This window comes from Rhincodon typus, chromosome 3 (genome assembly GCF_021869965.1).
Source record: "Rhincodon typus isolate 14 chromosome 3, sRhiTyp1.1, whole genome shotgun sequence".
NCBI lineage: Eukaryota > Metazoa > Chordata > Chondrichthyes > Orectolobiformes > Rhincodontidae > Rhincodon > Rhincodon typus.
The window spans coordinates 96,274,540-96,300,597 of record NC_063334.1 but is presented as its reverse complement, the minus strand read 5'-3'; the positions used below and the strand labels follow the sequence as shown (position 1 = coordinate 96,300,597).

The following is a 26,058-nucleotide window of genomic DNA, read 5'->3' as shown; positions in this document are numbered from 1 at the left end:
CCTCTGTAGTGGAATGTGCATGGGGTCGAGTTCAATGTGTTTATTAGTAGACTGCTTTGTGGAGTGCCATGCTTCCAGGAATTCTCGTGCTTGTGTCTGCCTAGCCTGTCCCAGGATCTCGGTGTTGTTCCAGTCGAAGTCGTGGTTCTCCTTGTCTATGTGGATTGAGATGAGTGAGTATTGGTCATGTCTTTTTGTAGCCAGTTGGTGTTCATGTACTCTTGTTGTTAGTTTCCTTCCCGTTTGTCCGATGTAGTGTTTCTCGCAGTCTCTGCAGGGGATCTTGTAGATGACATTGGTCCTGTCCATGGCGGGGAGTGGGTCTTTAGTTCGGGTGATTTGCGGAACAAGAAACCAGCTCGGCGAGCCAACCAAACTCAACAGAGTTGACCGTCACAGGGCAAAACAATTTTCTTATGGAATGGAAGGCTGCCACCTTCTAAACTCAATATAGCTATATTCTTCTCAATCTCTCCTCATAGAATAATTACAAAATGGGGTTTTGTTCTATGAACTTTCATTTCACTTTTTGTACAGCAGTTGTTAGATACCCCCATGTAGTCCTATACAAATGCAATAAGACTTACTTACACTTATAGTATAATCCCTTCAACTGTTCAACCAAAAAAACAAATTGCAACAGAAACTCAGAAGGTCCGGCAGCCTCTCTGGAGGAAAAGCAGAGTCAATGTTTGGATCCAGTAACCTTTCTTTAGTTCTCTCCACAGATGCTGCCTGACTTGTTTCACCAGCTATTACTGCTGTGTCTCAATTTGATGATAATCCAGATTATGTACCAATCTCCTGTGTTAACAGGCTAGTGCCTTAAGCAACACTGTTCATCCATCCTGTGTCCACCACAGACCAAAATGTTGTAATATTACTGGAAATTGGAAGATGTAAAGTATTCATTCTGGATATGCTCAAAGTGCCTTTCCCACCTACAGAAGACTGGCATGGGGCCTATTGCCCAATTAAGTGGGCAAGGCTGTCATGTTTCCCACAGCAACCGGCTGGATTAAATTCCAGCCATTGTGCCAGATTTCTACAATTGTTTCAAGAAATTTGTAGCCAAAGTACCACTTGAGTCGCAAATTTGTCATCAGTTTTATACCGTCATGACTAGAGTCAACCATGATAAATTCTCATTTTCAAATCATTTGAAATTACAGAAATATCACAAGTAGCCAGAGTGAAATGTGAAAAAGGAATGTTTGTCAAAACCGGTCAGTAAGATTTGGAAACTGGAACTAGAGAACACACAGTTGAAAAAAGTTGTTGATCCGGTCTCCAGTCAGATCCATTGGATCACTATTAAGTTAAGAACATTAAAAGCATGAAATAAGGAATTCATGGTGTACTCATTGGGTTTTCAAGATGGACTCAAATGAATGTTCTGTCCAAAATTTTTAAAAATCGTATATTATTTATGTGTTTAAAATGTTAACTTTCAATGGTCCAATAACTATGAAGCCTAAAAGAGTTTAAAAGATAGATAATTTCTCATCAAGACTTTTTGAAAATGGATCTGGAAGATAGTTAGAAATATTTTACGCACTATTTTTATCACAACTTCGTTGAGCTGTCAGCACTATAAAAATAAACAGCCCTGAAGTATTTTATAGTTTTGCAAGATAATAGGGCAATCAACATTTCAAAATATGTTAGCACATTTCACAATACCGTAAATCCATTCCAAAAGAGGGACAAAGAATTTTTTAAGCACACAATGTATCATGAAGAATAGCTGAAGCAGTTATAAATAAAATCCTAAGAAAGCAACTCCGTTCACTTTAGACAAAAGGCAGAACTATCTACATACAGCATCACAACACAGAATGAGCACAGTGTGTCGCCAGCCCGATTGTTGCTATAGTTGACATTCATGTGAATAAGACAATATTATTTAACTAACATTTAAGAACTGGTTTACAACACATCAATTAGATAAACAACTCACTTCACTTTTCTGAACATAAATTGTTTAAATAAATCCAAATGAATACAGCCCTCCATCCACACATTGGTTAAGCACAGAATCTTATGCAAATATTCGGTAGAGAGAGCCATTAGACACTTGGGAAAGTTTTCACGTAAAACATTAAAATGTGACATAACCATGGGACTCAGAATCAAACACTGTGACATTAATCCAATTAATCCAATAGTCTAAAGCTAGCTGGAATCAGAAACTCTCCAATCAATTATTCATTACAATTGACAAAAATCAATATATTCAACCTCTCACACTATAAATCAATCCAACTAATAATCTAAAGTGAGCTAGAATCAGAACTTACTGTGTAGTTAAATATATTGTCTACTGTCTAGACAAAATCTTCAGGAAAGGAACCAGGAAGGTTTTTTTTGTAAGTAGATCTTAAATTTTATAGGAACTGTAAAAAGACTAGATTTTTTGGAATGATGAGTGTTCCTGCCCTGTCAGATAAAACATCCCCACCTATCACAACTACCATATAACCCACTCTGAGGAGCATGAGTTTGCAATAGATTGGAACTTGCACCCCTCACTCTGGGAAGTCCCACCTCAGCTTCCAGCCAATCTGATCAGCTAGCAGAAGCAGTAGACAGGACTGAGACTACTAGCATTTCCCAGATTCAAAATCCCAGAGTCCAAGAGCAGGTGAGTGCGGGGACTGGAGCTTGGGGTGGTGCGGGCCTTTACGGGGTAGGGGGAAAAGATCTGGATGGAGAGGCCATGTGGTGTGGGAACACCATCAAGATAGACTTCGATGGGTCTGATATGGAAATGGGACTCTTGAAAGAGGTTTCCTGCTAGGGGACTGAGTAAATTGTCCTGCTGGGCTAACCCCCTGCTCCTGAACCCTTCCAACTATACTCAATACAGGGGCTAGGTGGAAAGCAGGCCTCAAGATGCCGATTTAAGCCCTGGTTGATGCAAGGTTGGCACAATTGTCCACAGATAGGACACAGGTGGTGCTGTGTTAGCAGCGTTTCTATCCCCCTGGCCATTTTCAAAATCTCAGGCCATTCTTTCAAGATCTACCTCATCAAACATCCTCAGAATCTTACAATGTTTCAATAGGATCACTTCTCATTCTCCTAAATTCCAATGAATACAGGTACAAACTCCTCAAACTGTTGTCAACCCATTTATACTAGGAATCAACCGACCGAACTTTCTCTGAATTATCTCCAACACCGGTTCGTAGTTGTATTGTTATGTTCTTATACATGGAAACCAAAATAGTAAGCAAGATTATAAATAGTCTCACCAACACCCTAGATCTTTGTGCCAAAATATCCATGCTTTTATATTCTAGCTCCCACCACGCCCCCCACCGCTATCATAATGAAGGCTGTAACATAATTTGTTTTCCTAAATTATTTGCTTCAGCAGTATGCTAGAATTTTGTCTTTTATGTACAAGGACACCCAGATCCCTGTTCATTCAATGTTCATGATCTTCCTTCACCTGCTGAAGTTGATAATCTCACATTTTCCCACATTATAATCCATTTGTCAGATTTTTGCCCATTCACTATGTACCTCTCTTATCAGACTCCTTACATTTTTTCACAACTTGCTTTCCTACCTATCTCTGTATCATCAGAAAATTGCACTACAATACACACGGTCCCTTCATCCAAGTCATTAATGTAAACACAATGCTTTAGCACTGATCTCTGTGACAGCATACAAGTTACAGTTTGTCAATTTAAAAATGACCCATTTATCCTGACTCTAACTTGCCAAACCTCAATCCAAGCTAATTAAACTTATTTAGAGTCATAGTCAGAGTCATACAGCATGGAAACAGACCCTTCGATCCAAAAAGTGCACGCCAACCATGTTCCCAAGCTAAACTAGTTCCACCTACCTGTGTTTGGCCCATATCCTTCCCTGTTCATGTACTTCTCCAAATGTCTTTTAAATGTTGTAACTGCACCTGTATCCACCACTTTACTGGCAGTTCATTTCATACACTAAGCACCCTTGCTGTAAAAAATTGCCCCTCATGTCCTTTTTACATCTTTCTCCTCTCACCTTAAAAATATGCCCCCTAGTTTTGAACTCCCCCACCTTAGGGAATAGTCCTTTGCTATTCACCTCATATGCCCCTCATCATTTTATAAGGTCACCCCTCAGCCTCCCACGCTCCAATGAAAAAGTCCCAGTCCATCTGGTCAATTTTTATAACTCAAACCCTCCATTCCCAGCAACATCCTGGTAAATCTTTTCTGAACCTTCTCCAATTTAATAACATCCTTCCTATAACAGGGCATCCAGAACTGGACACAGTACTCCAGAAGATGCCTCATCAATGTCCTGTACAACCTCAACATGACTTCCCAACTCCTATACTCAAAAGTCTGAGCAATGATGGCAAGCATGCTAAACACCTCCTTAACTACCCCATCTACCTGTGATGCAAATTTCAAAGCATTATTTAACTGAACCCCAAGGTCTCTCTGTTCTACAACACTAACCAGGACTGTACCATTAACTGTATAAGTCCTGCCTTTGTTTGTTTCACCAAAATGCAATACCTCACATTTATCCAAATTAAACTCCATCTGCCTTTCCTCAGCCCATTGATCCAATTGATCAAGATCACTTTGTAATCTTAGATAACCTTCTTCACTTTCCAGCATACCAATTTTGGTGTCATCTGCAAACTTACTAACCATGCCTCCTACATTCTCATCTAAATCATTTGTATGAAATGACAAACAAAAGTGGACCCTGTACTGATGCCTGTGCAACACTGCTGGTCACAGGCCTTCAGTCTGAGAAACAACCCTCCACAGCCACCTTTTATCTCCCAGTGTCAAGCCAATTTGTATCCAAATGGCAAGCTCACCCTGAATACCATGTGATCTAACTTTACTGATCAGTCTACCCTGTGGAACCTTATCCAGGCTTTACTAAAGTCCAAGTAAACAAAATCTACTGCTCTGCTCTCAATCTTTTTGGTAACTTCCTCAAAAAAGCTCAGTCAAGTTTGTGAGACATGATTTCCTTCACACAAAACCATGCTGACTATCCCTAATCATTCCTTGCCTCTCCAAATGCATATAAATCCTATCTTTCAGAATCATCTCCAACAACTTATCCACCACTGATATTAGACTCACAAATCCATTGTTCCCAAGCTTCTCCTTACAGCCTTTCTTAAAGAAAAGACACATCAGTCACCCTCCAGCACCTCACCATTGTAGATGATACAAATATCTCTGCTAGGGGCCCACAATTTCTTCCCCAACTTCCCACAACGTCCTGGGATATACTTGATCAGGTCCCAGAGATTTATTCATTTTTATATTTTCTACCACCTCCAGCACTTCCTCTTCTGTAATGTGAACTGTTTTTTGTTATTCCAGGCCTGAGCAGGACATTGACCAGCAAGACTCTGCCACCAGCCCTAGTGTATCACAATCTCTTTTGCTCCAATTGAGTGGTTTTCCCATTCTTGAAGGTCCTCCTTAAATGTACTGCCAATTTTCTTTGATCAGCACTGTGTTCCTCTTCCACCAGCTGATGCTCATTTTACTGCCACTCTGTTCAGGTGCATATCCTGCAGTTTGTGAAGCCACTGGAAGGCTGGTTCTGCTTTGCTGAATTTTGCATGGACACTGATGACTACATTACCTTTCTGAAGATGGTGATTTTTTGACAGGGATATGGTCAGCAAATTTAGTTATCTAGGAAGCAATATCTCCAGAGAGGTTGGTTTATAGAGATCTGTGTAAATACATTACCCTAATATCATTAGCTCTTGTTTTGTGCAGTATTTTATGTGGCACCTTACAGAAAGTCTTCAGGAAATCCAATATATTACATCAATTAGTACCCCTTCACCCTGCCCGTTACATCCTCAAAAAGCTCTAATAAATTTGTCAAATAGGATTTCCTTTTCATAAAAGAATGCTGACGCTGTTTGAATAAATTACAATTTTTGGAGGGTCCCGCTATTAATTTCTTAATTCTGAATTTAGCATTTCTTAGTGACAGATGCACAGCTAACTGGCCTGCATTCTGTCCCCTTCATTTCTTCAATTGGGCTGTTATATTTGCTCCTTTCCAATCTACTGGGGCCTTTTCAGCACGTGGCTAATTTTGGAAGGTTTCAACTAACGCTATCTTCGCAGTAAATTCTTTTAAGACCCTAGGATTCGGGCTATCAGGTCCAGGAGATTTGAAATTTGGATGACTTTAATATATTCAACCATATGGAATGCAAAATACTTCAGGGTTTCTGCCATTTCTTTGTTTCATACGATTGATTCCTGTCTCATCTTCTAAGAAATAAATGTTTACTTTAGCAATGCTCTACCATTTCTTATTTTGCATCTGTAGAAGTTTGTATTGTCTTTTTTTTTTCAATTCATTCGTGGGACGTGGGCATTGCTGGCTGGCCAGCATTTATTACCCATCCCTTGTTGGATTACCCACTCCTTCAGAAGGTGGTGGTGAGCTGCATTCTTGAACCATTGCAGTTGATGTGCTATAAGTAGACACAACGCTCTTAGAGAGGGTATTTATATTTCTCATATTCTTATCGCTTATGTTCCTTTCTAGGCAGCACATGTGCCCTCTCACCAAGCTTTTTTTCCCCCCACCATCCAGGGCATCAAATGTGCCGATGCAACAGTGATTTACATGTATTTCTTACAATTTAGTATGGCCTGTTCACTGTAATGTGCTACACTGGAAGACCAAATAACAGACGGAGTGATTACTTTGCTAATTATGTCCAATTAATCTCCAAACAGGACAATGAACTTTGGCTCTTCTGATGTTTCAATTCTCAGTACTACTCCATTCTTGACATCTTATTATGCCCCAATGACATTCAAGAAAAGCTCATGAAACAGAACATCAATTTTTCGATTAGGCGTTTTCTAACCTTTTGAATTCAAACATGAATCCGTCAACTTCAGATCACAGCCTTTGATTTTCGAAAGCGGGTACAAACAGTGTTTTCTCTTGACATTACTTGTATATAATTTAAACTAATTTTTGTTTCTTCACTTAACCCATTAACACCCACTTTTTGCTTTCACCATCATCCTTTTTGTCACGTTATCACTTCTGCCTTCCACCATATCACAGGCCTTCCTTTTGCTCATTCTCCTGCCTTTTTATTCCTCTGTACTCATTTTAAAATCTTATATTTCTTAACTTTTTCCACTTTGTTACAATCCCTTTGTAAATAATGCAAACCAAAGTAAACATGCGTTTAAAAAGAAATCTCAATTTTAAATAGTCAATACAGTACTCACACAATCACAAGCATTCACATCATTCCCTGCACAAATGTGGCATATGTAACACATTTTCAAAATACATTGCTCCTTATTCACACAGGATAGGTCTAGATTCCCACAAGCAACGGCTTTCACTTTAAGAAATTTGCATGCGTATGATAACTATAAGCAAGGCGTAGTTTGAAAATCCCTCTCCTTCATATTGGAAAACTAAACCTTAAGACTGTCACAGAGTTCATTTTTACCTGATCGACTAACAACACCCTACTTCACAGTTTGGCCACTTCTGAGATAACATTGAGCTCATTAGAATTTCCAAGCTATTCACACAGGTTTACAGATTAGAACTTTTTAGCCAGCTCACATAGTGCCTCTATAGGTTCCAGTCTCCTTTCCTGACTAACAGAGACACTGAGTAATTTCCTTCTTCAGTCACAATAATATTCCATTTTCTCTTTCGGTCTCCGTCTACTTTCTCTCCATCTGCATTTGTGCACTGATCACTTTCACCCTTGAGCCCTTCTGCTCGTTATTCTCCTTTGCTTCTGCCAGCTACACAGCTTCCTTCTTAACCTCCTTTCTGTTGGTACTGATTCTTTGTCAAGGGCCAACAGATTAAATGGACAGTATTTGATGCAAACACTGGAAGAACATTTTTAAGTCTTCTTTAACATAATTACACACTTAACAGTCCTTTTTTAAAACATTACAACTTTTCCTTACTATTATTTCTTCAGAGTCAAAGGCCATCACAGTTATCTAGTCTCTCCATTGGTTCAGCCTGAACTGCTAAGTCTTTCATTCTCCTCATGTTATTGAACATGGGCCAATCAAGAGAACACTGAAATTATGAACTCTGCAAATGACAAAGGCAATGATATGGGTTTCTGTTCCAGACAAGGCAGGAGCACAGGTGGAAGTTATGTTATGGTAGTGCAAGCAAGAAAGATGATGGAGTGGATGCAGGGTTGGAAGCTCAGTGAGGGTTAAATAAACAAAAAAACAAGTAGAATGGGAACCTTAAAGAATTAACAAAAATGAATTATCCTTTTTTTAAAACATGATCCATGCATTTTAGATGTTGCCAAAAGGAATAATTTGTGTCATTGTGAATGCCTGAACACAACATAAAATAGTCACAGAAATAGAAATCTGCAAATATCCAAACACCATGAACCTTGTAAAATGCCCTAGAGGACAAAATAACATAATAATGTGAAAGATTACAAAAAATGTTGTGACGGACCACTTCCATTGTAGTGATATATCCAATTCAAGTGCCTCAATTTTAAAAGTTGCCTATAACAAAATAAGCAAAAACATACATTGAATGTCATATTTTAAACTGTTAATGTCAATTTATTGTGAAGTAAGAACTAAATTTCAAAAAACCCTGCCCAAATTAAAATTATTTTTACATTCTGTCTATAAAAATCAAAACAAATTTTCAATAGTTTTTTTTTTTGTTTTACATTTTTAAGTCAATCCAAGGAGACGGAGTACCTCAATACCAAAGCAAACTACTATAGAGATTGAAAATCAGAAATAAAAACAGAAAATGCTGAAAATACTCAGCAGGTCTGACAGCATCTATATAGAGAGAAACAGAGTTGATGACTTAGTTCAATGACTGTTCAGTAGGGTTCTGACAAATGATTATTCACCTGAAATATTAACACAAGTGATAAAACACTGTACACTATCTTGACAAAAATAAAGCTTCATCACCTTATTTGGGCTGCAGGATAGAACGACTGATAGTAGTGAGAAAATACACTCAGGAAACAGAAGACAAAAACTTAAAATGCCAGAAAAATATGTAGCTCAAAACAGAAATAACAAATCTGACATGGAGCAAAAATTGACAAGAGAAATGTAAAATGCAAATCTCAAAGTTCCTAGAACTAGGTAATTAATATAAAGGAACTCAAGTTTTGCATGATTCAAGTTCCTGGTATCCAGCCAATGCAGACCAGGAAATTGAGAACAGCTTTATCACTCCACGAGGTGAGGGATTAGGTGGAATATTGTATCCCAGGATAATATTTTTTTAAAAATTATGAATTGGGCAGTAATCAGCTGAGACACAGTAAAGTTAGGCAATGATACGTGGATGGAACTATGCAGTCTTAATGATGATGCACATGAGATCAGAACATCACCTCAAGATCAAATCTGACATCAAAACTGCGACCAACTAACTTAATCTCTGACTGCTTCTACCTAGATGAATGAAGTCAGTAGAAGTAGGAAATCTTTCAAATAATTAATTGACGAACATCCTGCACTTCCACTACTGAATGTTGGATAAGCATTATGATAATTTAATAAGAGTGGAGGATTCAGGAGAAGTGGTGGCAATGTAGAGCTGGATGCCCTTGTGTACATGTGAAAGCTAATGCTGTGGCTTTAAATGCAGCCACAGAGGTGTGGCATGTAGATGAGAATTAGGTGAGAGCCAAGAATCAATCCTTGGGGAATATCAGAGGTAATGGAACACAGGCAGGAAGAAAAGCCATTGCAAGGGATACTCTGGACATTGCTAGTGATAATAGCAGAGTATCAGCAGAGCTGGACCTCAACTCAAAATCCACATCTATTTACCCCAAAGTTCCCCTGCTAAAATTTCTCCTTCCCTAAATCATCTTTCCCCATCCCATCATCACATTCAGATTGTATTACTAGCGTGCTTAAGGCAAAGTACAGATTTTTGGCTATCATGATCCAGCTGGATGGAAAAGAACAAGATGAAAAATCTACAACAACAGGAAGGTAATTAAAAGGTACACCACTTCTGTAGATTACAATATCATTTTCAGTGGATAACAGATTGTTTTCTGTAAAAGTGGAAATGATTCGCAAAGCTGAAATTCATTAAAATGTTTCTCATGATGTCATCACTCATGAGAGTGAAACTGAAGTCGTCCATGCTTGCCAGCACAGATCCTGAGACGGAATTAATCATTTGTGCATAAATTTACAATTTGGGAAATAAATCTGTATTCCTACCATTACACACTGGGCACAGTGCCATTACTTATAGTACATGTATCTTAGATTAGGCAAAAACTCAGTAAAATTGATGAAGCACAGTGAACGTATTGCAGGCTGCAAGACAGAATCTGTAACATAAATAAGTCATATGCTTCTTATTTTAATGTTGAAATGTTACTGTATTCAAATTTTCCATGCTTACGTCAGTAAAGTGCTCATGCCAATTTTTACTTTGATGACACAACAGAAGGTTGCTAATGAGGAAACTGCATACTTTCTTAACCCAAAGTTTCCTCAAACACTAGTACTGACTACACTGATAAACTTTTTGCAATAGACTAGGAATGCTACCTCAAACACCAGGTTGGCATTAGCTAAAAGTACTAACAGTTGAGTTTTGTAACAGCAATTTTCATCAAGGAGATAGTTATCAGTAGTAAGGAACTTCCCGACCTTGTGAACCTGACCCTATTCTGAAGGAACCTGCCCATCTTACCTCATACTTTCTAAACCTGTTCAAAGGAACACACAGGCATTGAAAGATCTCTTCAAAGGCATGTAACAATTCAATAAGCAAGGTAATAAACTTTACTCTGGGTTGTGAATCCTAAGCATTGTTGGGGAGCTGACAGCCTAGTAGGATTTTAGATGGACTGTTAATCTAGCGATCCAGGTAACATTCTGGGATATCAGGTTTGAATCCCGCCATGGCAGATGGTGGAATTTAAATTCATTAAAGTTCTAGAATTAAAAGTCTAATGACAACCTTGAATCCACTGTCAACTGTCATTAAAAGTCTATCTGGTTCACTAATGCCCTTTAGCAATGGAAATCTGCCATCCTGCAATAAATGCTGGCTTAGGCAGTGACGTCCTAATCACGCTAATGAATAAAAAAAATTCTCTACCCCCGAGCACCATGAAATAATTATCAATTCCTTAAAGAATTATGGGGATAATATGAGCAAAAGATGCTAAAGTGTTCAATTAGCTGTGACCTTATTAAATGACAAGCAGGATTGATGGGCTGAATGGCACACACTTCTTCTATTCTCCTAAATATGTCAATCACACAAAGAAAACACTCCACTTTACAACTGAATAAGTAGATCCCTGCTGAGTTAAATCCATTTTATTTGTATTTATAATGAGGTCATCAGCAGCTAAATCAATAAAGCAGGTTAAGCAGATAACTAGTCAGATCTTTCTCCAGGTAGTCTCAATATGAAGTGTAAGATTTCCTCCTAGAGTTTGGAAATGGGATGTGCCATCTATAATTGATTGACAGTTTTATGAGTAAGTAAATAGGGGATTATTTTCCAAAGGGATTTTTAAATGGTTTCTTTCTTCAGTTCCCAACTTGAGACTTGAGACTCAGATCCCTCTACAGCTTATTACTGTTGAGGTGCCAAGAGCCATGTCTCCTAAAAAAAAAAGTGACCTGAGTATCAAAACTGTGTGGAAAATTACAACAAAGCTGGCAATGACAGGAATGCTGGGTGTAAGCTCACTATCCACACGGGCAAAATTGCTGAAAAGAGAAATTTGTGGTGGTTGGGGTGGGGGCAGGAATTTCAGAAACTGGTTCACCTACCATTTAAGTCCTTTCATCGCTGTTGACTTGAACAGAGGGATGAAAATTTGTGCCGCAAGTCTTGTATGTCAACAGTAAGAGCATCAGTAAAATGTGCTTAAATCATGTCCTAATAGATTGACATCTAAATGAAAACATCCATATACCCTTCTTCTTGGACACTGAGAAATGAACACACAATTTAAGAGGGAGTCTAGTTTCCACGTTATTATTTTACACAAATCTTGGGCCAATGCAGCACAGGGAAAAATAGAAGAAATTTTAAATTTAAAAATGCTGGAAGCAAGCAAATTCATTCCTCATTGTTCATTGTTCATTTAGCTGTGAAAAACAGCTGCCTGGGTTCCGAAAAGAAAAACTACTATGCATTTCCCAATCAATTTAAAATTAATACTCAAGCTGTACAATAACAAATATCAAAGAGGCACAATTAAACCAAACAGAGCCATCAAACCAAGATATTGAGAGTGTTATTCTACCATCAGGCTTAGAAGGAAAATTCTCTTTCCACCACACAAATGAGAATACAATGTTTCCCCATTGTGCACGTCACATCTCACACTTGTATCGTATATTATAAAGATTCTTACAATGAAATATGTTCAAGACTACCTGATCACCAAAAGTTAGTAAGCACAGGTTTCAGCATGTTTGAATAGTATTACATTCATCTTGCAGCTAGCTATTGAAAGCTCATACTTGGAGAATCTGCTCACGCTAATTTGTATGGAAAGTTGTGAATCGTATTTGGAAAAAAGAAGAAAATTAAATAAGATAAAAAGGAACTAAATGCTACAATTAAAAGAGAACTTTAGATGAAAAAATATTAACAAGAAAAGACAGGGTGATTAAAGATAAACCATTTCCACAGAACTAGGGAACATAGACTAAAAATTAGGGCCAGACCATTCAGAAGAGATGCTGGAAAAGACTCCTACATAGAAAAGGGTGGTAGAGAGATTTGGAACACTCTTCCAAAAATGGCAGTTGACACTAGATCAGTTGTTAATTTTAAATCTGAAATAGATAATGCTTTTGCTTAACAAAAGTGTTAGAAGATAAAAGGCAGGTAGGTGGGTTTAGATTAGGTGGGTAATAGGGGGATGGGTCTGGGTGGGATGCTTCGAGGGTCAGTGTGGACTTGTTGGGCCGAAGGACCTGTTTCCACACTATAGGGATTCTATATAAAAAAAAAGGTATATGGAGTTAGACCACAGATCAGCCATGATCTTATTGAATGGCAGAACAGGCTTGAGGGGTTGAACGGCTGACTCCTCTTCCTTTGTAAATTCAAGTATGAGTAAGAATTGAAGTATCATAAATAAGGAAAGAATTCTAGAGCGAGTGCTAGCTTAAGAGTGGGAAAAGGATCACATCTATATGGATTCCTACCTTTGAAGCACTGATTGTGGGCCAAGAGAAGCAGGAGTGTTTCATCCAGGCTCAACAGGTTTATCTGCTTCCCTCCCCACAGTCAGTCATATCCTATTTCCATAATCTCTGTTCTCACTCCCAATCCTCCCTTACTGTGATGCCCATTTGCTTCCAGATGCCTTGTCTGGACGTCCTCCTGTGCAAATAATGAGCCAGACAGCAGGCAAAATATGAAAATACTCTGATTGGAGAGATGTGATAAGGCATGTCCCCCAGAATCTGGCTTCTGCTTGTCATCACACATCAGTGCTGCAAAAGATATAGAGCACTGTCTATCCAATTTACAGACTACAAGTAGGGGTCAAATTTCTCATTCTCCATAACAGAAAGTAGACTCATTGACATGAATCTACTGTGTACTGTGTCAATTTTTCTCCCACATTGATTTACTCCAGTTTCCAAGCTCCTAATTCATTCCCGATTTCATCCTTTCCAAGACAGCCAAACAGGGGAATGCTAAAACAATGTCCACACCATTTCCAAAACAAAGAGGTGCCTCAGCATCTCAGCTTAACAAGGTCTACTTTTTTCCCCTTTATTCAGGCACAAAGTTTCTCTGAAAAGGAAAGAAATCTATAATGTTATTCTTTAACTGCCATATATACAAAATATTTTAGTTGTGTGCTGCGTTTTGCTGTGAATACACTTAGCACAGTGAAGTACACAGCTCCACCTGCTGTAGGTTAAAGCACCTCCTCAGATATTTTTGTGGCAAGTCTGAAGAGGTCTTAGTTACAAATTGTACATCAGTGTGGCTGGCATGGAGCTCATCAATCCAGCAACTCAGTCATTTAGAAAATAAAACTCAGTATAAACTTGAATTTTTCAATAACAGTAAAATGACCTAACTAGTCATTGTGTTCTCAAGGTGTAATCAAAAAAAAAGTTTGAGTAAAAAAATATAAGTTTCAAATTTGACAGAGTTGTGGGATAAGTCTGGTGATACAACTGGGTGCGAAGAAGTCGAGCAGAGAAAATGAAAGAGCAACTGTACGATAGAGAGGAATGGAGTCAGAAACAGAAGTTGACCATAAGATTGCCAGCAATGACAAGATATCGATGTCAGGATGTAAAGCAGTTGGCATGAGCTTATGGGCAAGAAGTGCAAGTGGATCAGTAATGTTGTCCAAGACACTCAATTAATAGTCAACAGGCATGGTAGCTCGCCAATCAAGTGGCAGGGGCTGGGGAGGTGGTTTATGAAATCATGTCAGACAGGCATCACATTTAAAGCACAACTAACAATCAGCTGGAAGTCAAGGGCACCTCAAGACTTTAAGAAAGGGGCAACTTAGTAACTGCTTTGTTTAAGAGGTGGCAGGCACCTGCTCACAGACATGGATCTGCCAGGGAGTGTCCGAATGGTTGATGGCAACATATGCTCTGCTGATTATGACAAAGCATTCATGTGTCTCTCTCATCAAATAAAAGATTAGATGCCAACACAGTAAGACAGACATCCACCACTGAGGAAGAGGAGACCCCAGAGGATGCAGCACCACATCATTCACACATGTTCTTCACCAGCACTCGTAGTCCATGTCAGTGAGCTTTTGTGCATGTGTAGCTCTGAGCACACAATATGGTGAGCACATCAGAGACATGCCTGAACAGCTGACAGGGAAAGTAACAGGCACATCCATTCATGCTCAGAGGAGTCTCCAAATCAGGGAAGAGTCCATCCGGCCATGAGTATTGTCATGTTTCTGATATGTATGCGTATGGTATGAGACAAACAATGACCATTATGGTGAACCACATCCAGCAGCCACATAGCTCAGGTTAGAAATGCACATCGATTGTGTGCCATCCCCTCCTCCTCCAGCTGCCTGGATGAGAGGGGAAGACGAGTTGCCAAGAGTCATTGTCAGGTGTTCAAGCACCTCAAGGGAAGATGCTTAGGGAAGGACAAGTATGCCCTGAAAAAAATAGAGGAATATTTGGCCAAAGAATCTTGGTGTTTTTTATAATACAAGTTAGGATGGAGAGCAGGACCTCATTTCCTGTGAGGGCTGTGACACTAATACTTCATGAGCCAATAAATGCAAACATTCAAAGCTGAAGGCCTGAGGCAAAGGTTAACTACCATGGCCAACATAAGCCACAGAGCAGCAAAGTCAGAAGCCTGCTTTTACATCATTTGACAGCATGGACAGTTTGTTGTAACGGTTTATGTAAGCACACAATGAAGTCTATCTAGCTGCACTTCAATTTCACTGCGTATTAGTTTGCAGCTCAATGTTAATCTTGTTTCATATGATCATGAAATCTGATATCCTGCACCACAAAATAAATCCTTTACTAGTTGCTATAGTATGGCGTCATTTACAGTTCAATTGCACTTTATTGGAAATTCTACATTGGGTTAGCTAATGTCATGGTGTGATGCCTTGACTGGTCCCTTGGAATGGTAAGGATACTCAAGTAAAGCACAACAGTGTTATGGAAGGTAGAACATTTATTTTTTGCACGGGATTCTTCCACGTATATTAGTTTCCCATGCATACACTTCTTTGCGTCTTGCCTGCAATCTCTCCGGTACATCACCACAGTCCACCTGGTCAGTAGCATCTCCAAATCTTCTTCTGCGGAAGTGGCGCCAAGTACTAAATTTATTTGTATCTCATGTTCCCAATCACAACTGCTTTAACAGAAGGCCATGCTTTCTGATGTCTATGCCCCAAGATCTGGAATTCCCTGCCAATACCTCTCCACTTCTATACCTCAATTTCCTTGTTAATATGATTCTTGAAACTTCTCTCTGATGAGCCCTTTGATCATTTGTCCTTGTATTCCCTTATACAGTTTAGTAACATACCATGTTTTATAAAGCTTCTCTGTACAGCCTTGGGACACTTCCTTATCTTAAAGGTAGTGGTGTTGTTGCATTTTACTGTTTCACTACACCTTCCACCACCATATCTACACAGGCTCTAGCTCAAGAGCTGAAGACACTCACATCTTTAGGATTGCATTGCTCTGATAGGAGAAGTTTTATCATTTGGGAGAGGTCCCACACAGTCAATGGGATTTGTTTGGCTTACCCTCTCATTGGCTTATTCAATGTATTAGGCCATACAGTGGTTGACATTAGTCCCAAGATCATTGGGGCACAGCCAAATTTTGTTGTTACCAAAGTGGTTGTAATAGATGGTTCTCATGGAGGTATCTGTTATCATTAAAATTCGTTATGGCCTGAATTGGGAGATGGTAGACATAAACTTCAGTTACAAATCTGTTCACATTAAATAGAATTTCAAGAACCTAAAGAACATACCTTGGAATTCAACCCCATATCCCCAAGTGTTAACAGCACATCCAAAAGCTGCAACTTACTAAGACATTCCCAATATTGTGCAGATTCAAATCAATTCAACTTTGTTCCAAAAGGACAGCATAAACAATGTAACAAACAGTAGCAGTGTACAGCAGGTCAGTATCAGGGCAAGGGAAGTACGTATGTTAAGTATCAGCCTCCATTTACTCTGAAAAAGGGCTAAAGTAATGGACATTATACAACAGACAACATTTTTCACTGTATTTTGTATCAAAATACATGTGACAATAAATAAATCAAATCACCTTCTAAATTGATTTACAAGTTGATATCCAAAGTTTTGAGCTGCACCTTATTTGAGAAATCTCAACAGTGATAATTTGTCGAATTCAAGGAACTTACAAATAAGGTCTCTTATTATGCAAGTTTCCTAAGTTCCTACAATCCAAAATAGAATTTTAACATTAAATTAGTGTTTCTGTATTTAAATGTCAATTAACTGGACATCAGTCTTTAAAATGATATCAACATACCTTGTTATAAGATAACAAGGTGTAAAGCTGGATGAACACAGCAGGCCAGGCAGCATCAGAGGAGCAGGAAAGCTGGCATTTCGGGTCTGGACCCCTCTTCAGAAATGGGGGAGGGAAAGGGGACTCAAATAAATAGAGAAAAGGGAGGTGATGATGGAAGGTGGACAGAGGAGCAGATAGCTGGAGAGGAGATGGACAGATCAAGGAGGCGGGGCTGGAGCCAGTAAAGGTGAGCGTAGGTAGGGAGTTAGGATGGGGGCTGGTCAGTGAGGTGGGAGGAGCAGATAGGTGGGAGAAAAGATGGGCAGGTCAAGGAGGCGGGGACGAGCTGTGCTGGTCTTGGGATGAGGTCGGGGGAGGGGAGAATTTGAAGCTTGTGAAGTCCACATTGAGACCATTGGGCTGCAGGGTTCCCAAGCGGAATACATGAGATGCTGTTCCTCCAGCGTTTGGGTGGCATCGTTGTGGCACTGGAGGAGGCCCAGGATGGATATGTCGTCCAAAGAGTGGGAGGGGGCGTTGAAGTGGTTCGCGACTGGGAGGTGTAGTCATTTGTCACGAACCTAGCGTAGGTGTTCCACAAAGCAGTCCCCAAGCCTCCGCTTGGTCTCACCGATGTAAAGGAGGCCACATTGGGAACAGCGGATACAATATACCTCATTAGCGGGTGTGCAGGTGAACATCTGTCTAATGTGGAAGGTTTTCCTGGGGCCTGGGATGGGGTGAGGGGGGAGGTGTAGGGGCAGATGTAGCACTTCCTGCGGTTGCAGGGAAAAGTGCCGGGGGTGGTGGGGCAAGTGAGGCTAGTGGGGAGTGTGCAGCAGACAAGGGAGTCACGGAGACAGCAGCCCATCCGGAAGGCAGATAAGGGTGGGGAGGAAAAAATGTCCTTGGTAGTGGGGTCAGATTGCAGGTGGCGGAAGATGATGCGTTGAATCCGGAGGTTGGTGGGGTGATACGGGAGGACGAAGGGAACTCTGTCTTTGTTGGTATTGCAGGGAGGAGGTGTGAGGGCTGAGTTGTGGGAAACACGAGAGATGTGGTCGAGGGCGTTTTCAACCACTGTGGGGAGAGAATTGCACCCCATCAACCTCCGGATTCAACGCATCATCCTCTGCCTCCTTGACCTGTCTGTCTTCCCTCCCACCTACCTGCCCCACCCTCCCAACTGACCAACCCCTATCCCAGCTCCCTACATACATTCCCCTTTACTGGCTCCATCCCCGCCTCCCTGACTGGTTCATCTTCTCTCCACCTATCTGCTCCTCTATCCAGCTTCCATCATCGCCTCCCCTCTCTCTCTCTTTATTTCAGAGCCCCCTTCCCCTCCCCCATTTCTGAAGAAGGGTCCAGATCCAAAATGTCAGCCTTCCTGCTCCTCTGATGCTGCTTGGCCTGCTGTGTTCATCCAGCTCTACACCTTGTTATCTCAGACTCCAGCATCAGCAGTTCCTACTATCTCTCAACATACCTTGTTCTTCTTTTACTTCGTTATGGCCTTCCCCTGTACAGAGGTGATTCAACTTCAGTTCATCCATGTTTGCATTTCCCTTGAAGAAAATACAAAGCATTAATTATTTTATTCCAAAATTCATGCTTTAAGCAAAATTTCAGGCAAAATTTTGACATTTGTACATTAAGCCTAAATTATCACTGGGGAAAGCCCAACAGGAAGTTAAGAAGTATAAAAATGTTGTTATTCATTCTATGCCTGTAAGACTGTGAAACATAATTTCTAATGTACTCTGTGGTCATGTTCTTTGGTTTTAAATTGGCCTAGAGAGGAATATAAACTTTGAATTGAGAGTTTTTAAAACTTCCACCGTGTATTGTACCTGCTCCAACTTGTTATTTACACAAATCCCTAAGTTACTAACACTATCTGCACATACGTTTTGGTTATAATATTTTGCTGTAGCAACACAAAAGCAAAATACTGCATATCTGAAATTGAAAATGTGGTAGGAATACTTAGCAGGTCATAAAGTTATACAGCATGGAAATAGACCCTGCAGTCCAATTTGTCTGCGCTGACCAGATACCCTAAACTGATCTAGTCCCATTTGCCAGATTTGGCCTATATCCCTCTGAATCCTTCCTATTCATGTAGCTATCCAGATGCCTTTTAAATATTGTAACTATACCAGCTTCCACAACTTCCCCTGGCAGCTCGTTCCACATGCGCACAACTTTTGCTGTGAAAAAGTTGCCCCTTAGGTCCCTTTTAAATCTTTCCCCTCTCACCTTAAACCTACGCCCTCTAATTTTGGACTCCCCTGCCCTGGGGAAAAGACCTTGGCTATTCACCCTATCCATGTCCCTCATGATTTTATAAACCTCTAGGGTCACCCTTCAGTCTCTGACAGTCAGGCGGCATCTATGGAGAAAGAAACAGTTAACGGTTCAGATTAATGACCTTTCATTGGAAATGCTATAACAGCACTGTTCTGGCAGAGCAATATGCAAGAAAAATAATATGGACAATTGTAACTGATGCAAGAAAGGTGGGAAAGAACGTCATTAAGTTGGTAACACTCTTCAGAATGCACCCAAGACTAACTTCCAAATCAGTACGTTTTCAGTCCAACTAAGAAAGAAGCATGATATAATTTAGTTCCAGAAACTGATAAGTAGCAGATAATTATCGAGAAAAGAAGAACAACTGTAAAATAACATAACCTACATTTATAAACCATCTTTAATGCAGAAATAATCATCCGTGGGTTTTGCAGGAACACAATATAGACAAAAATTAACAGTAAACTTTAAAAGAAACAATTAGTTTGGTTGACTTAAAGCATGATCACACTTATGTTTTATTAAAAGGTCTTAATTTTCAAGGGTTATACAATGCAGACAGGAGAGTGGAGATGAGGCACCGACCAGATTAGCCATGATCCTATAGTCAGATGGATCAAGCTTGAAGGGCCAAATGGCCTACTGCTGCAAGTCTTATGTTCCAATGTAAAAAGTAGACAGAGAAAGAGAGAGAGTGCGCAACAGAGGTAGAGAGAGAGTTAGAGTGATGGAAAGGTTTGGTAAGGGAATTCCAGGGATTAGTGCTTGTATCATCTCTCAATACCAAGTGAAGGAGTGGAGAATGCACAAGAACAGAATTGGAGGACTGCAGAATTCTGGGAGGGAAACAGACCTGAAGAAGATACCGCATTGGGGAGGAACAAGGCATTGGAAAGATTTGAACACAAGAATGATGAATATTAAGTGGCACAGTGGCACTGTCCCCACCCCTGGACCAAGAGACCCAGGTTCAAGTTCCACCTACTTCAGAGATGTGTAATAACATGGGTTAATTAGAAAAATAGGTTAAAATTTAAGTTGTTAGACTGAAACACAAGTGTAGATTAGTTATCACAGAGGTGATTATATTGAAGTACAGCCACTAGATTCTGTAGTTTTGCTGGAACCTGATACAACTTTGGGCTCGAATCTGCACTCCATTTTTAAAGAAGTAGATATCCACCTTGCATAATCAAGTGGAACCTTGAAGAGATTAGTGGAGCAAATGAATAAGTGTTTTCAAGATATCACTTTTTTTTGCTGTCCATTGACCCACAGATCTGTGGAGATGCTGAGACCTAGACAATGGAGTGGCAGTGCCAAAGTCTTCTCTGAAGAGGTCCGCACACTGCTCCCCATCTGTTTTGACAGAATATCCTTGCAATAAGATTTGATTGAATGGTTTAATTGTTATTTCATATTTTTTGGCAAGAGTTCTCAGAGTGGAGGAAAGAGCTCACTGGAATCACTGAGAATTAATTCATCCCTCACATCACTTGCTGCAAGATGCTGGAGTGACCCCAATACATCTGCTATCTCACTTGCTCTCCGGTCATCCAGGGAGCAATTCTCACATTCCGATCACTTAACCTACACTATCAACATCCTTTCTCTCCCTGCACTTCACCCACCCCCAACGATTGTATAAATGCTGCTCCCTCCACACTTCATGCCAGCTCTGAAGAAGAGTCATCTAGACTCAAAATGCTAGCTTGCCTTCTCTCCATGGATGTTGCCCGACCCACTGTCATTTCCAGCATCTTTAGTTTTCAGTGCTCTTTGTGGATGATTGTCAAAATCAGTGGAGAAGGGGTTAAACTTATCAGCCCCAGTAACAGGACATTGATAGCCTGGTTAATATAGGTGTGTACTGTAGATTAGGAGATATGACTAATTTGCCCTGCAACAAACTATAACAGTCCAATAACAGAGAAAAACTGACTTTGAAACAGAAAACATTCTTGCAGGAGGCTGCAAACGTGATTAGATGAATGCAAGCTGCTTGCTTACTTCCCTTCAATTAGATCCAAGAAACTGACTTGTGGCCTCCACATCCCATGTTTTGGGTTTGGATTCCAAAAGTAGCCCTGCTTACCTGCTGCCTTCTTACAGATTCAGCAATTGCTGATGCTCATTGCCAAGGCTACTACTGCCACTCTCTTCATCTTCCAAATGGAGCAAACAATAACAGCAACCATTATATGCAGATAATAGTTACTGAAGATAATCAAGTGAGAATATCAAAAGGAAGTGATCTAAAACCTGGAAACTCGTCTGGCAATCCACACAGAAAACATGATCCAATTGTTTACAGCTGAGTGCAATTTTACATTGAAGTTTAAGTGGCTCCAAGTGACCAATCCCACTAGGCTTTACTAGTTAGTCCAGTACCAGACAGATTGTATCACCTTTTGGTTAATATGGTTAAATGCATCATAGAGCTGCAAATTACATGTATTCATGAGACCTCTGTCTCTGTCAGGTGAAAGAGAGAGAGGCAGTAGTGTAGTTGTAATCATGGATATGAGGCAATACACTGGCAACACTCCTGAAGCACTTTAGCTCAAAATTAACCACACTTTCACCCTGATTTAACTTGATGTGATCTTTTGCCACAATTGATAAAAACAACATTTTATCTCTAAAAGTGTGTTTCTTTGTTCATTTCTCATGCATTGTAACAATGGGTAGACATAAATCAGTATGAATCAACTCTAACCTAATCCAAAAGCTGCAAGCTACAAAAGTAATTTATGGTCACACAATGTCTAATGGTATTGATTCAGTACAGTAAAATAATTGTGCTGAAAGTATACTGTGTTGCTTGATATTATGAAATTGTTTGCTAACTGAAGTTTTCAACAACAGTTATGACATTCTATAAATACTGAAAAAATAATATGTCAACTGGACATTGAACAGGATAAACCAGGCATTTTAGATTCCCTCAAATTTGTTTACTGATAGAGACTATTTCTAATCTCAGCAATTTAATGCCCTCTGCCAACAAGTGACTCATTTTGGAAGTCAATGGAAAATATATTGTTTTCCCATTTGCTTATTTGTAGTGGAAGAAAATGGAATCAAGCAGAGAGACTAAAAAAAGCTCTGCGAACCGAGTTAGAAATCAATCAAACATTAACTCTCAGATGGTCTGGCAGCATCTGTGAAGAAAAAAATCAGAGTTAACGTTTCGGGTCCGGTGACCCTTCCTCAGAATTGATGGTAGCTGGAAAAATGTCAGTTTATATGCAGAAAATAGGGAGGGGGAATGGGGTGGGGAGTAAACAATAGGATAGAGCCTGAAGAGAGACAAGAGCAGTTGAATAGACAAAGAAGTTGATAATGATCTGTATAGGAGGGTGAATAGTTGTTAATGGGGACTGTAAGTGACTAACAATTCACCTGGGCCATCTCTGATACCTCCCTCTCTTTCCTGGACCTCTCTGTCTCCATCTCTGGTGACCACCTCGAAACTGACATCTATTTCAAGCCCACCGACTCCCACAGCTACCTAGACTATACCTCCTCTCACCCACCTTCCTGCAAGAATGCGATCCCCTACTTCCAATTCCTCCGCCGTGTCTGCTCCCAAGATGGGGCGTTCCACTCCCGAACATCCCAGATGTCCGCTTAGTTCAAAGACCGCAACTTCCCCCCTTCAGTGGTCAAAAATGCTCTCAACCACATCTCTTATGTTTCCCGCACCTCTGCACTCACTTCCCCTCCCCCAACAAAAACAAAGACAGAATATCCCTTGTCCTCACATATCACCCCACTAACCTCCATATCCAACATATCATTCTCCGCAAACTTCCGCCACCTACAATCTGAACCCACACCAAAAATATATTTCCCTCTCCACACCTATCTGCCTTTCGTAGGGACCGTGCTCTCCGCAACTCCCTCATCCGCTCCACACTCCCCACTAGCCCCACCACCCCCAGCACCTTTCCCTGCAACTGCAGGAAGTGCTACACCTGCCCCTACACCTCCCACCTCACCTCCATTCAAGGAACCAAACAAACCTTCCACATTAGACAGAGGTTTACCTGCATATCCCTCAATGCATCCGCTGCTCCCACTGAGGCCTCCTCTACACTGGGGAGACCAAGCGGAGGCTTGGAGACGGCTTTGTAGAAGCACCGCGCTCTGTTCACGACAAAAGACAACACCTTCTGGTTGCAAACCATTTCAACTTCAACTCCCCCTCCCACTCCCACTCCCACTCCCACTCCCACTCCCTGGGTGACATGTCCATCCTGGGCCTCCTCCAGTGTCACAATGATGCCAGTGGAGGAGCAGCACCTCATTTTCCACCTTGGGAGCCTACAGCCCAATGGCCTAAATGTGGACTTTACCAGTTCCAAACCCAGCCTCATCCCATGACTAACCCTTCCTCTCATCCCCGCCTCCTTGACCTGACACAACCTGTCCATCTTGTCTCCCACCTATCCGCCCCCCCCCCCCCCCCCCACCCAACCCCCCCCCCCCCCCCCCTGCACTCGCCTATCACCATGCCACCTATGTTCCCCAGCCCAACCCCCTCCTCTCTCTATTTATTTCTGAGCTCCCTTCCCCCTCCACATTTCTGAAGAAGGGTGCTGACCCGAAATCTTAACTTTCCTGCTTCTCTGATGCTGCCTGGCCTGCTGTGTTCCTCCAGCTCCACACTGTGTTATAGGTAGTGTGTAATGGCAGGCTATGTGATAACAAGGTCTGGTGTGTGCTTAGTCGGGTCGAACATGGGAGAGTTTAGGCTCTAACAATATTGAACTCGATATTAAGTCCAGAGGGCTGCAGGGTCCCCACATAGAAAATGAGGTGTTGTTCTTCCAGCTTGCACTGAGCTTCGCTGGAACACTGCAGCAAGCCAGAGACAGAGATGTTGACCAGGGAACAAGGTGGTGGGTTAAAGTTGCAGGCGATAGGTAGCTCAGGGTCTTATGTGCAGCAGAACGTAGATGTTCTGTGAAGCGGTCACCCAGTCTACACTTCGTTTCCCCAATGTAGAGGAGACCCCATTGGAGGTGAAGGAAGGGTGGACCAGGGAGGCAGACAAGGGAGGGGAGTGGAATATGTGTCTGGTGGTGGCATCTCGCTGGAAGTGGCAGAAATGGCATCTGATGATCTTCTGGATATGGATGCTGGTGGGATGGTAGGTAAGGTCAAGGGGAACCCTATCACTGTTGCGGGAGGGAAAAGAAGGGGTGAGGGACCGTTCCCTTCGGCACACCCTGATCCACTCTTCCTTCACCCCGAACACACCCCCACAGACACCTTCCCCTGCAACTGGCAAAAGTGCAACACCTGCCCATTTACCTCCTCCGTCCCCACTATCCAAGGGCCTAAACATACCTTCCAGGTGAAGCAACACTTCACGTGCACTTCCCAGAATCTAGTCTACTGCATTCGCTGCTCACAATATAGTCTCCTCTACATTGGGGAAACAAAGCGTAGACTGCGTGACCGCTTTGCAGAACATCTATGTCCTGGTCACAAAAAAGACCCTGAACCACCTATTGCCTGCCACGTTAACACAGCATCCTGTTCCCTGGCCAGCATCTCTGTCTCTGGTTTGTTGCAGTGTTCCGGCGAAGCTCAATGTAAACGTAAAGAACAACCCCTCATTTTCTGCTGGAGACCCTGCAGTCCTCTGGACTCAATATCGAGTTCAACAATTTTAGGGCCTAAACTCTCCCATGTCCTAGCCCCCTACGCCACACACCAGACCTTGTTATCACACAGTCTGCCATTACACACTACCTATCGTTAGTCACTTACAATCCCCATTAACAACTATTTACCCTCCCAGCCAGATTGTTATCAACACCTTTGTATTTCCAACTGCTCTTCTCTCTCTTCGGGCTCTATCCTATTGTTTATTCCCTACCTCAACCCCCTCCCTATTTTCTGCTTATAAACCAACGTTTTCCCAGCTACCATCAGTTCTGAGGAAGGGTCACCAGACCCGAAACGTTAACTCTGATTTTTTCTTCACAGATTCTGTCAGACCTGCTGAGCTTTTCCAGCAACTTCTGTTTTTGCTCCTGATTTACAACATCTGCAGTTCTTTCAGTTTTTATTACCTCTCAGATAAATGATGTACCACAAATTATAGTCATTATGCTGTCACAATCATGATCTCCTTCTATGCTGTATAATCAAATCAATTGATCAGATATTTTTGTCCTTAATACATATTTCTGGGTTATTTTAAAAATAGAAATGCTGTTGTGTTTGAGCTGTTCAAAACTAAATGACAGCAATATGTCTGAATGCTAACCTATGCTTTATTCTCTAAATGCAGAAATCCAACCTTACACTGAACAGTACTAGTGTATATCTACCACTATTGAGGATACACCAGAACACTTATGCACTCTATTGCAGGAAGATTTTATCATCTTACCATATTCTCCAAGTTAGTATCATGTATATATCCCCGCAGCAACAGAATATCTGACTCCAGTGAATGCCTTATCTTGTTATCCACAGTCAGTATAGATGTGTTTCGTCTACTTCGGCACTTCTGTAGTATGTGGCTGTCACCATAAGTCTTTGAGATTCCAACTGATGGTGTGACTTGGGAATTCTCAATACTAAGAGAGCAAAAAAGAGGAACAAAACATGTTTCAATGTACCCCTCCTTTACAACAGCTTTCAAATCATGGCT

At 41.0% G+C, this 26,058-nt stretch overlaps 1 protein-coding gene across 2 annotated transcripts in view; it reads right to left on the bottom strand.

Moving 5' to 3' along the window:
* Positions 1-26,058, bottom strand: part of arhgef28a (Rho guanine nucleotide exchange factor (GEF) 28a) — a 380,773-nt gene that overhangs the window by 260,015 nt on the left and 94,700 nt on the right. Inside the window, exons 7-8 of one of the 2 annotated variants that reach the window (XM_048621117.1) lie at positions 25,795-25,984; positions 18,556-18,634 (exon numbers count right to left, since the gene is read on the bottom strand). In XM_048621117.1, the coding sequence (XP_048477074.1) occupies positions 18,556-18,634; positions 25,795-25,984 (269 nt within the window). Of the gene's footprint in view, positions 1-18,555; positions 18,635-21,477; positions 21,650-25,794; positions 25,985-26,058 lie in introns of those variants that run through there. The other variant, XM_048621120.1, reaches the window with a different exon arrangement.